At 40.4% G+C, this 13,647-nt stretch overlaps 1 protein-coding gene across 1 annotated transcript in view; it reads left to right on the forward strand.

Moving 5' to 3' along the window:
* The first annotated feature begins 2,401 nt into the window (after positions 1–2,401).
* ctnnd2a (catenin (cadherin-associated protein), delta 2a) overlaps positions 2,402–13,647 on the forward strand; it is a 251,489-nt gene continuing 240,243 nt past the window's right edge. Inside the window, exons 1-2 of the mRNA XM_028569226.1 lie at positions 2,402–2,427; positions 2,575–2,705. Coding sequence (XP_028425027.1) covers positions 2,577–2,705 — 129 coding nt within the window. The 5' untranslated portion in view covers positions 2,402–2,427; positions 2,575–2,576. The remainder of the gene's footprint in view (positions 2,428–2,574; positions 2,706–13,647) is intronic.

The raw sequence follows: 13,647 nt of genomic DNA on the forward strand, positions 1-13,647 counted from the left end.
GTGTTTCAGTTTTTGGCTACATGAATTCACTTATCAAAATCACTCAAAACTTGCTTCGCTCACTGAATGTAATTGCATTTGTGGCTGGTATTTGTCAGTTTACTGAATATTGTGTGTAACATTTCAGAAAGCCTTTGGACAATAGGGGGTTGTCTGAATGAGTTTGTCTTCTACATTTATTCAGTGTTAAACAGACAAAACACACAACAGATACAGATACAGACATTGTGACTGATCAAAACAGGTGTAACGAATAACAGCTGCATTTCATTTAGGTGTGCCAGTGCAGAGGCTCTGGTATTATGCAGGCTGGAACACTGGCATGGCCTATTGGCACAGCAAAATGGAATGAAGCCATCAATAATGTTATCAGTCAGACCTGTAATTGCTCTGCCATGAGAAAGGTCTGTCATGCCTATTTCAAAATACAGAGTGCTACAGATGTAACTGAATCGGTTGTGGCAGGTCAGGGCTCCACTTTATTGCCGGAGGTATATACTGTGGAAAACAACTGCAGGACTCCACAAAGAAGGTGAGGTGAGTCTTTCCTCTTCCCACTGACTTGCACATTTGGCTCATTCAAGAGAAATGTGGCAGTCAGCCAGCTGGTGTGATAAGGACTTTGCTGGGGTTCTAGTTGCTCAGGATCCAAACTCTGGTGACTCATCTCCCATCAGGAGGGGAGATGCCAGACACAGTCGTGGTATTTGTCAATGAGAGTGAAAATAACCATCTGCCGGCCATCTCGCCAAGCATCTTTTATTTACCGACACCACCCTGTCTGGCTTGCCCTCTGTCTGCTTGCTAGCTGACTGGCTGATAAACTGACTGGATGTTTGATTTGCAGGCTGGAGGATCACTCTCTGCCTTTGTAAGCTGCCTTGTCTGACGCTTATAGCACACTTACCCTTAACATCTGTGTGATTAGCTCTAAATTACATTACTGTAAATATTTGCTCTCAAAAAACCTGCGTAAAACTGTAAAACACTAATAAAATATATGACTGGACTTGCACTGAAGACATGTAGACGCACCAGTGTGTGCATACATAATGTGTGGGTCTAACCAAAGCTTGCACAGATTTGGATCTCCACATCAAATATTAAAAGTGAAGGGCTGAGACTAGTAACAAATTCTAAAATAAGAGACTCCATGATCAAATCCCACTCTCAATTGGTTCATTATTTAGTCTTCTACTGAAGTCAGAGCTGTTGTATTGACAAAATCCCGTCCCCATGGTCTGTTCCGCTAAAGCTTGCAGACCAATTTCCTGATTTCTCTTTTTATCTCTCTCTCTCTCTCTCTCTCTCTCTCTCTCTCTCTCTCTCTCTCTCTCTCTCTTTCCCTGTGCTCTTCGCTCAGACAGGAAAGAGGCACAGGCTTTTATTGATAATTTAAAACAATTCCAATAATGTTACAGAAGTACATTTTCCATTTCATAGATGGCTTAATAGAAGTGTCAAATGTGGCATATATTATCACTCCTTATGATAAATTACAGCAAAGGGAAAAGACAGATCTATCCATGCAGGACTGATAGTAATTTGTTACAGTTGGAGAGGTGGTGTTTGATGGCGGTTGAAGACACAAATGTATGTGCTTTTTGTTTTCTTTAAATGAACAATTGCGATAGTCGTTTTGAAATGAACTAGTCGGAGACACTCGTCACTTTCCTGTATCCTACAAAGTAAATAAAGTAATTAAAATCATGATAAGTGGGGCATCACATTTTAACGAGTCTACTAGGATCCCTATTTGTGAAGTGACATACTGGCAGGGACACAGGTGTGACTGTGTGTGTATGTATGTGTGTGTGTGTGTTTCAGACTAATTGCTGTATTTATTTAGAATCCAGGCTTTGGAATTCATTCAAGCACCCACTGCTTCAACAGTATGGTAGACGCAAGGTAGTTAATAGGGCACACTGACTGACATGACATGTTTAAAGGCTCGGTTCCCCTTGATGGTAATTTTCAAAATATCTGTCATTTTCTATTCATTTTCAGTCAAACTTAAGTTTGTATGATAATTTAACTCTGGCTATGCTATGAACTGAATAAAACTGAACAGACTAAACTGACCTAACAAAGACAAAACTGACCCAACAAACTGAAGGCAAAGGGGAATATATATAATGCCTGATCAGACCATTTTTTAAACAGGGGTAATACAAACACAAACGCCATTAAGTAAACCACAAATCAAACGAAACAGGACGTTTTTTTAATAGTAATATTCAATAATTAACAAAAGCAAAAGCACCAACAAGCTAATGTAGTCTAAAGAAATAAACAAAATATACCGTAATATGGTATGGCATGATATGGCAGGCACTTGGTATAGTCTGATTGGTCTGTATTTAAGTGCTCTGCTTTAGGGGGCCATCTTTGCTCTTTTGCTCCTCAGCTAACTAAGCTTTAAAACTGGTTTGTTTTTACTTGCCCTTTTTTGTTTTACAACTACATAAAACGTCTTGCAATTGTACTTTTAGTAGTAAAAAGTGCAACATTGTACTTTTAAAACTGCAAGCAGGTTAATCATGTTTCTTCTTTGTGTGTGTTTGTTCATATTAGCAATGCCGGTGCCAGAGCAGCCTGCGGAGCAGGAGAAAGGGGCCATGGTTGCCCCTGTGATGCCAGCCTCCAATGGAGACAGATCTGAGACAGAGACCACCTCCTCCATCCTTGCCTCTGTCAAAGAGCAGGTAGGAACTCTCCAATGTACATGTGTGTTGTACATGTGCCAAACCTGTATTGTGTTTAGCTTTGATAAGAGAGGACATTTTTTTTCTTCTTCTGGTTGCCTCTCTTGCTCATTCCTCTTCTCTCCTCTCATAGCCCATGAACAGCTTGCTATGAGGTGGGTCAGGAGGTTGTCAATGTTATTCAGGGGAAAAGGCACTGCGCTGCTTTAAAGTATTTAAAAGAAACCAAAGATTGATTGGTGCCAAGGGAATACAAGAGTGTAATGGATGGAAATGATGGAGATTACGGGGCGAGAGCTGTAGCCAAGTAGAGATAATTGAAAAGGTCATTAAAATCAAGGCAACCACTCGACAGGGAGCGTTGGAAGGAGGAACACACCGTGCCGTCTGGTTTCAGGTTAGCAGGAGGAATGGGAAAGAGGGAAGGAAATGGAGGACGTAGAGCGGGGAGAGAAGAAATGACAGATGGGATGTTAAAGTCAAGGTGGGTGGATTGGTTTGGTGAGAAAATGGAGGGAGTTGGGTGCAGGACAACAATCATTTTTATGTTTTCCATTGGAAGCTACAGAGATAAGAGACAGCATAAAGAGGCAAAAAGAGTAAAGAATGAAGGGGAAGCAGCTTTGTGGGTTGGATTAATACAGTTCTGTGTGTCCAGTGGGAGTTTTGTGGAAAAACGTCACATTCAACAACCTTGGTTACAATAGGTCGTGTGTGTGTGTGTGTGTGTGTGTGTTGTGTTCTTTGTGTTACATTTATATTTTATTGAAGTATAAAACTAACAACTTCACCCAAACATGTGCATTACCCTTGCTTGCACGATGAAAAGACATTCCGATTCCCGGGCGAGTTCTCACTAATTGCATTTAGTGATTTGTGTTTAGCCTTGGACTTATTCCTTTGTGTAATGGAATTCTGTTTAATTTGGATTTAGCTCATCAGCAAGTGCAAAACACTAGATTTGTCATTTTGCCTATCTACGTTGACTGAAGTTCTCCTTAATTTAATACCACAAAATATTCCATTTACCCTTACCTAGTGAAGGACAAGTGCTGGTGGCAATTTAAGCTTTTTTTCCCTTTTGCATATGACATTCATTTGTGTTTTTTTTTTCTACCAGAGAACCTCTCAGTGCTTTCGCATTACTGAATCACTGAAGCATGTAGGGTTTAGTCAGATCCATGCTTTGGACCAGATTTGAACCCGCAGCCCCCGCCCACCCACCCATTGGGAGAGCAAATGTACAGAAGTTATTCAAAAGGGAATACATCACAGACATGTAGCCATTGTTGAAGCCTTATTTTCTTCTGCAGTGTGACAGCTCTAAAAACTCCTCCCCTGAGGAAAAAGTGTTTTGAAAATTCAAAATGAGTTCCTTGTTCAGTCATCAGAAGGCAACCAGAATGGTTTTGCGTCCAGGTTTTTGAGCAACATGGGTTTTATGTTACAATAAGCCTAATCAGCTCTACATAGCAGCACTTTGGTTTGGAAAATCCTGCTGGGGATATATTTCTTTTTTCCCAATCAGAAAATGTGTCCATGCTCTAACATTACTGGAATCATTGAAGCATACCTGATTTAGTCAGATCCATGCAGTTTTACTGACCCACACCATGAAAAAATAGCCTCACTGACGTTACTTTATTTCTGTGAGTGCACTAGACAGTCTATTCTCCTTTTTTGACTCTTTGGAGACGTATAGGATGCAGTTGGATGTGGAGCACATGTGGTACAAAAAAAGGACAAACCTAAATCTGTTGCTTTAGATCTGCTCACCTCAATGTTTGTCAGTGGGGTAATATATAATACATTGTTGTATTTGACCTTTAGGTGATTCGTTGGAACTGATTATTGGCTGTACTGAATCGTTACCAAATATAAATGGCTCTACAGTAACTACATTAGTAATGTTCTTGAAACAATAATTAGAAATTGATAATGAATTTAACAGATCAGAGGGGCAAGCAAACTGTTATTTCTCCATTAAAAAGTATTGGCAGTCCCATTTGGACTTTTGTCCATCCTTTTTGACATTTGCCAAGTTCTGTTGTCATAATGTCTCTACATCCGACTCCCCAGAATAAATGTATTGCAGAGATTTTGTTTAAAAAAGAAATCTCTAAAATCAAAAGTTGAAAAGAAGCATATGTTAAAACCCAGTTTTCAGGTTCCACAAAACTCTAAAAAAACTTTAAAATCATTATTGATAATTCCACAATTGCTGTCAAATGGAAAATATTTATTTGCTGTTGCTAAAATTTCAGAAGACACAAGATTTCTTCTCCAATCTCACCTCCACCTGCACTCCCTTTAGTCATTCTTCTGTTTGTGGTCCCACAGAGGTGCTTGTAGATGAGGTTGTTTGTATGATATGATGCACTTGCTTTCAGCTGGTCTATTTACACAACACCATGATATTTTATGAATAATACACTTCCTCACTATAGCCACAAATTAATACCTGCATATCTTGAATATAAAACATATTTTCCATTTATTTCCACCCAGTCCATGCTTTATGGTTGCAAGTGTGTAGATGATGTGTGTATGTGCGTGTGTGTGTGTGTGTGTGTGTATGTGTGTGTGTGTGACCAAAGGTTAACTCTAAATATACCTCTCACTGTGTGTTACTCCAGTAATCTAGCGGGCCTACTCCCGTTGGGGCACATCATCATGCCTGACACATACCTCTTTCCACTGTGGTGTCCCGTCGAGGATACACACAGGGCTTGGATTCCATTTAGTAAGACACCATCTGTCTGTGTGTGTGTGTGTGTGTGTGTGTGTGTGTGTGTGTGTGTGTGTGTGTGTGTGTGTGTGTGTGTGTGTGTGTGTGTGTGTGTGTGTGTGTGTGTGTGTGTGTGTGTGTGTGTGTGTGTGTGTGTGTGTGTGTGTGTGTGTGTTGCTGGCGATTAAGTAAAACACTACATGTGGTATGTTCATGTTAGAGAAATAATTTCCAACTACTGGGATTATTAAATGGTTTTAAGAATGAGACTCAATTAGAATGGTAAGTAGTTTGACAATGAATTCATGCAGTGTTCTGTAGGTGTACGGAGATAACGATGGCAGAGACTGTCTGTGATGCCACTCATAGGTTTCTGAAGGGATGTTTTAAAGTTCTAAGTTAGGCTTACTTGCTTTTGTCTTTGCAAGTAATTTGGCCAGAAAATCCACATTTGTGAGACAGGATGGATCTTGGGTATAATTGAGGTGATAAAAGCATGTTGCTACTGCTGAATATTGTGTTTATACTGTATTTCTTGCCCTCTTTTTTTCTGAACTCGCAAGATGCATCACCAGAGGGAACTAATTGAACAAGCATCTGATTTCCCATGTCCATGTTCACACAAATGTTGCTGATATGACTTTTTAAGCTACCTATTTATACCTTGAAGAAAATAAATAGTGCATTGAAAACACAAGGATGCAGCACAGATACCTGGAAGTTAATTAAATACATGCAAAAAAGATATACTTGCACATATTTGACTGCAAAAAAACTTCACTCATGTGTCGGCTACACTTAATGTTGATGCAGGACTGGCAGTAAAATTTGCCAATGTATCACTCTCAGAGATACAGCAAATAGACTCAACAACATATATACAAGTGACAGAGAATAAAACTAAATGCTGCATTTGACATCAAAAGACAGAACTTCGCTGCGCCGCCATGTATAAAATCTAATTATGAGTGACCGCACTAAGCACCTTACTTACAATCATTATGCAGTACCTGGCATTTATCAATCAGTTGATCAGAGCCATTCTACAACTTAACCAGCTATAGAATTAACACACAGCAAGACAGAGCTGTCCACCTACCTTCCACTGCTTTATTAAAACCCATGGCTGATTCATTACATACATGACATTGAGAAGCTTATAGACTGTAGTCATGTTACTTTCATTTTGGCAGGCCCAGCACGCACACTAGGGTGGTCCTGGTCTGATACTTGGCATGGTCAATTCTCTACATTATACACATCAGTTCTGCTAATCCTTTCTGTCGGCCTGGGGTTGCTGAAGGTGTGCAACGTGTCCCCTGCAAAGCACATGAAGTCCCCAGCTATTCTTTCTCCCAGATGTTTTTAGGGGCCCTCACCTGGAAGATACACAGAGGTTCGCAGTAACCTCCCAGATTTGACTTGACGAGGTTATATTCTGTATTGCAACATATAATCAAATCAGTATAAAGCTAACAAAAAATGTGGCACTAAAGTAAAACAAAAAAGGATTACACTATTTACAAATCATTGTATTAAGTTATATACTGCTACCTCTATAATAGGATAGTTATTGACTATTATGGTACATTTTTGTGGCTGTGAGTTACCCGTTTTAAGTCCACCAAGGGGTCAGATTGCATGTATATACGTCTCAAACAGGACAGGAAGCTCAACAGGAAATCTGCTTCATGCAAAATCTCCACATTCTCAGATAAATGTCAACTAGCTATCTACCTTTTTGGATTTTTAATTTTTAACGCCATCTGTGCTACAGTTGGGGCCATTTGAGTTTCTCAAGATGCTTTGCACTATGTTGCATCATGTCTTGCCTCAGGAAAGCCCCATAGAGACCAATTTAACCAGTGCTGATTTGTTCTACAATCTATCAGTTTTCTGCATATTTTCTTTTAGCTCTAGTTAATGTCCTGCTCGGTTTCTGAAATAAGCAATGGCAATTTAACCTTCATTCTTGCTAAATTATAATTGAATCTGTGTATGTTTTGCTTTGTCTTTGACTGATACTGTGATTTAATCATTTCACCTATGAGTTTGATGAAAGCTGGTTGATTTGCTGTTCTAAACACCCAGCAGGCCAAGCTGTTAATCTTTCCTGAGAAAAAAAAAATGGTGCTTTGTATTCTTCATCTCCATATTTTAGCATCTAGCCAATGTATTGTTTTCAAATTACATTCTAAAGATAGATTATGTTTTTTTGGTGTTATGGGTTGGCAAACAATTATGCACTCTATAGAGCCAGAAAAAGGCCAGTTATTGAGCGTTCATGAAAAAAAAGTATTTTGGAAGAATATTTTTAGTGTGTTTAAAAACTTCCAGTTTGTTATGTTCCCTAAGATCCTGCTGGCTGCTTGACATAAGACAGTACCATAGCTTTTTATGTCTGGATGCTGTCTTTTTTAATGAAATCAAATGAGATATGTCTTTCACATTGGTTACTTAATTATTTTTTGCTTTTATTGGTTTTAAGTTATTCATTCTGAAAGAGGCTCTGATTGTTGTATTACTCCTTACCTTTTCTGAGTGTTTCTTCACAATGTATTTTCCTTCTTTTCCTAAACTAAAATTACCGACTCCCAACTGTGATAATGCATGTAGGCACCATTTAAATAGGTTTGATATTGTAAACCTTACATATTCAATTGTTACTTTTTGTGGGGAGACATATCACAGATGTTTCTGTGATTTATCAATGGCATGTAGAAATAGAATGAGACACAAGTAAGTAATAAAGCATTGTCATAAATGTTGTGAAATACAGTATATTACCTGTGTGCAGTCATTACAGATGAAGAGGACCTTATTTCAATGGTTGAGGTCTATCAGCTTGGACTGTGGTATTATTGTTTTCAGAAATGAGATTCAACATTACATGTTAGGGTAATGTGTCACTCACTTTTGAGTTATTGTGAGACTAGGAATTAGCTGACATTGTGACAGTTGGTAAGAGCAAAGTTTTGGTAATGGAGCCACATTTAACATGTACAATACACATAGCATCACACTTTGCATTTAAAATGAAGGGTAACCTTTTACAGGCAAATTACAACATCATTCAACATCCCGGACACGCACAGTGTATCACTTTACAATAGTTTAGCATACGTGATATGATGTATGAACTCATCTTCAGGGATGACGTGTGTGTGTGTGTGTGTGTGTGTGTGTGTGTGTGTGTGTGTGTGTGTGTGTGTGTGTGTGTGTGTGTGTGTGTGTGTGTGTGTGTGTGTGTGTGTGTGTGTGTGTGTGCGCTTTAACAACGGACCTCAGTTTGGTTACCAAAATTTCTGGCGGCAACGGAGCAATCCCGGAAGTGGAAGGTCGTGGAAAGAGAACAACATTTTTTTTCCATCTAAAACAGTCTTCATTTATAATGTACAGCAAACACTTATCAAGCCTTCAATTTTAAACATCTCAGAATTTTCAGTCATTTTTCATATTTATTGTGATAATGACTAATATATTCATGGTCATTCTCGTCAGTTGCAAGTTTGTTGCACGTGAGCTGAAAATATTCACAAACCACTGAAGTTATCAAGGGTTCACAACTGATGGAGCCTTTTAGTTTGCATATTTGAAAGTAGCAAGGTCCTTTTCAGAGATGAGAGGGTAATGTATTCTATCCTGTCGACTGCTGGTTATTCTCCAGACTCCTTTTCTTTGCTGGAGTTTGGGTGCACTTCATTGGCCTTTAGTGTGAGCTGAAAACTTTTCTCTACTTCTGCTGATATGCTCTCACTAAGCTTGACTACTGTTCTGGCTATTGACTGTACATATTTTCAACACTTTTACTCCAACATGGATAAAAGTTACTTTTAAAAGTAATTTTGTGTAGGTGTCTGTGTGTTTACAACTTGCTCTGGCATTACATTTGCGTAGGTGTGTGTCCTAATAGACTTCTCAGCCTCACCGTCCATCTCTGCCTCTCTTATTCTCTCACCTTTATTGATACCCTGTCTATTGCTGAAGTTGACAGCTTTGTTTTGCAGCCTGGATGAATTAACTCTGTCTCAGGGTCAGAATGATGGGGAAGAAAGGAATCCTCCCACACACCAAATACATAAGCTGATGAGAAACCTTGTCTCTCATGAAATTCTAACCTGTCACAAACTGGGAAAAAGAAAGCATATTCCAGTTGACAAAAATTGTGAAATTATAATGTTTTGAAAGGGTTTCATGCATTTGTGGAACCTTAAATCTATGACATAGAAGACCATGTAAACCTTCAATGTATGCAAAATAAATTGGAAAATGTAAGGTTTCTCGCTGCTATAATGGCATAATGTATACTCTTTCTGGTGTGGCTAAAACTCTAAAATGACAATGTCATACCTTCTTTCTCTTACAGTTAGAACTTTTACAACACATTCAGAGAGTTGATTGCTGGTTCAAAGTTTTTTGTGCTTTGAACCTATCTGCCAGTCCCTCAGCTAGTGCAGTTTTCAGGCTGAAAATTAGGTTTGGTGCCTCTTTCACTCTGTGTCCCCTCAGTGTCCTTTAACATTTGTCTCTTTTACTGTGCCAGTGTGGGAACAGATCATGTAGCCAGTGGGCATTGTGTGTGTGTGTGTGTGTGTGTGTGTGTGTGTGTGTGGATCATGTAGCCAGGGGGCGTACATTTGTTTCTTTGTATATGTGTGCTAAGTACAGTACATGCTTGTGTGTGTGTTAAAATTGTGGAAGTTGTGTGGATAAGTACACAGTAGTCGAGGAGATGGTTGTCTGTCAGGTAGGGAGGAAATCGTCCAGCTCTGCCAGCACACACACTCAGCAGGAAAAAAATTGGAGACATGGATGCTTTTTACACAGACACACACTGACAGATATTTGATTACACTGTGAAGCCAAACCTGTCTTACTGCAGTTGTGTGTGTGTGTGTGTGTGTGTGTGTGTGTGTGTGTGTGTGTGTGTGTGTGTGTGTGTGTGTGTGTGTGTGTGTGTGTGTGTGTGTGTGGTGGTGGTGGTGGTGGTGGTGGTGTTGGTGGTGGTGGGTGTTCAGAACACCTGATTCACTCACAAATGCCTTGTAATTTAATGTAATAGTCATATTCCTGATGATGACTTGTGGCTTTCAGATGAAGCTAAAAGCTGCCAAGGTGACTTGTAACGGTTTTTGTGCAAGCCTGAGTGGGAGGTATGTCATGGTAGCAGTATCCCCTTGTCATTTACTTAACAAGAGAGACCATCTGTGGGAGACTGGGGCAGAAAAGGTTGATGTTCAGCTGCCTCACCCTGGCTGTGGCTGGGGAAGAATTATTAGTTGGCCCGAAGGCTGTTGTGCTCTTTGGCATCGTTGTTGTTTGTATAGTTGAGTGTGTATGTGGGCTGGCTTGAGTTTGTGTCTGCCAGTGGTGCTGCAATGTTCCATTTAGTCAACATCACCCAGCCAGCACCCCCACTGTACTGTCACCATCATCATAACTGGCAGCTGGCAGGCTACATACTACTGCAGCTGCCATGCTTTGGGCCAAGGAGAGGGAGCAGGAAGAGAGAGAATAAGCAAGGGTGATGAGATGAAACATGAAAAGTGTGTGAATTAGAGAGAGAAGGCGGGTGAAATGATGTGGGATGAGAGAAAGGGGGAAAGACAGGGGGCAAATGTAGAAGATGCAAAGATTTGGAGAATGGCATTGGTTGGTAAATGCATGAAATGAGAGAGAGAGAGAGAGAGAGAGAGAGAGAGAGAGAGAGAGAGAGAGAGAGAGAGAGAGAGAGAGAGAGAGAGAGAGAGAGAGAGAGAGAGATATGAGTTTCAGGGCAGCCATCCAATACCCAGCACTCTGAGACAACTACCGAACCAGACTTGCCAATTACCGTTTGAAGGTCAATCAGTGAAAGTGGAATCACAGTACAATGCTGTTTGTGCACTCTGTGGTGGGGATAAATGATCCAATACAAACATTCTAAGGCTTCTGGGAAACTCACCAAAAAAAAAACTTTCTCAGGGAAAAACAACACCAGAGCTAAAACTTTTCTTTCAAAGCTGATGAAGAATAAGGGTGTGCTCGCAATATACAGCCTTCTAGAAATAGTTCTCCCTTAACGGCAGTCTGTGCTGATTATTTCAAAAAGCAAGTTGTTGGACATGCTCTTTGCCTCTGCAATGGCCAGCTGCAGGTGGCCTGCTTCCTCTGTCAGCAGCTAGCACTTAGGCACAGCTCTCGCACACCTGATGGGAATTCCCCTAAGACAATGAATGCACTCAGTATTGATTCCTTGCTATATGACCAGAGTAACAACTGCATTCACCAAGGCACACATCTTTTTCATTGTGGTTGTGGTAGTAAACTGCCAATGTATAATAAACCCCAACTTTTTTATTTGAGTTAGTTGTCTCAAAATGAATCTACCTCATCTTAAAATGTCAACATTTCAAAGTGTTCTGCTTTGCATGAGTGTACTATATGCCAGGCACAGTGACACTTGGCATCCTCTTTGTGGCTGCACAACACTTTTTTGTTTTTATAAATGATAAATTAGGTGTTAAGAGCGTGGAAACAGTAAGAGGGACAAATAATGTCTCTGTTACTTTACACCTAGCCCTCGCAGTTGTTATTGATTCGTTACTGGGGTATGATCACTTCAGTCATAAAACTGAAGGCAAATAGTAAGTAATACAACATTTTTAGTACTGACAGTGTGTTTTGAAAAAATATCCCCTACCTTCTTGGTGAAGTTTGCCAATAGCAACTACAAATATGTGAAAACTGGGTCAAAAGTCTTCAGCTTGCCATGATGATCCAACAAGCCCAGACTCAATATTTATGTGTTCATTTGTTATGTGTCCACCGTCCCCTCCCAGAGTTATACCTGGTCATTTCTGAGTGATGCACAATCCTGTAGAACCAGGAAGAACAATGACATTGTTAGACAGGAAGGCTAATGAGGCGTGAAATCAATATGTACAATCCTGCCTCACCCGGGGCATGCTGGGTAATGGAGTGTCAGGAGCGCTTTGGAGCTGTTTTAATCACAGGGACCTTGGATTATCCACTCGTAAACAGGCTGGTTACTGCCAAAATACTACAACCCCCTGAGATGTGTGTGTGGTTGTGTATGAGTATCTGTGGTTACTTTTTATGTAATTGAAGTAAACTGTGCGTCCATATGTCCGTATCTGCATGAAATAAAAACAGTGTGAGCAGTGTACTTTTACTTATATGAATTTGGTATGAGGACTGTGAGACCTCCATTATGCATGTGTGATCATGGCTCTGCTGTAAGGATCACAATGCTCTCTTCCCCTTATTTCTTCTCCCTCACCTGAGTTTCATTAGCCTTTAATGCTGTTACAGAGCCCACCACTGATCCTGCATGTGAAGTAAGAGCTCTTCCTGCTAATCACTTAGCCTGCACCTTCCTCCATCCCCACCACTAGGTCTCACTACCATCTGCATGCTAATGCTACCTGAGCCTTAAATCTAGCTCAGGCCTGCATTTGCTTGCATGCTGATGAACTTGTTAGCAATATCCTGAATGCTAATATTGCAAAAGGCAAAGGACTAATATGCATCCTGAATGCTAATAATATGTTGAACTTTTCACACAATACAGTAATGTGAGCTATTTAAATCAGAATCAAAATACTTTAAAGTTGTAGTCCATAAGATTTTCATCTAGTTTTTCTAATTGTCTGTTAAGTTCCTATCAATCAAAGATTGAGTTAAAACAATGGTGATTGAGCATATGACCCACTAATGAAAGTTATTGTTATTGTATTTGTTGCTTTGTCAAGTAACACAATCTGAGCGACTTTCCCGCCCTAAATTCTAATGCGTGCGCACAGTTAGTGACACTTTCTGCGTCGGTCAGCAGCGGTTGGTCTCCCCCGTTTGCCAGGTGGAGCTCGTCACTGCCGATTATGCGGTGTTCTATTGTACTCAGAAATTGGGAACTTCCGATAAGGAAAGATGGAAAGAAAAGGTACGTTAATCGGGCCTATCTCCACGGAGTTGCTTTTCGGGACCAACATTCAGGAAATTATAGCCAGGTTGGAAACCACCCGTAAAGCCTAAGAGCAGCTGGGCTTTCATGTCCGCCCCTTAGCAGCAGCAGTCAGGGTGCCGGCAGTAGGTTCGGCAGCGCTGCTACCCCGCGGAGCGCCTCAGGGATCATAGTCACCTGCTCACCCACTTCCAACTCTGGCTTCGGGCCGGCTCTTGTCGCTACCTTCGGCTGAAGACAGCACCACCAAC

Source organism: Perca flavescens, chromosome 22 (genome assembly GCF_004354835.1).
Source record: "Perca flavescens isolate YP-PL-M2 chromosome 22, PFLA_1.0, whole genome shotgun sequence".
Classification (NCBI taxonomy): Eukaryota; Metazoa; Chordata; class Actinopteri; order Perciformes; family Percidae; genus Perca; species Perca flavescens.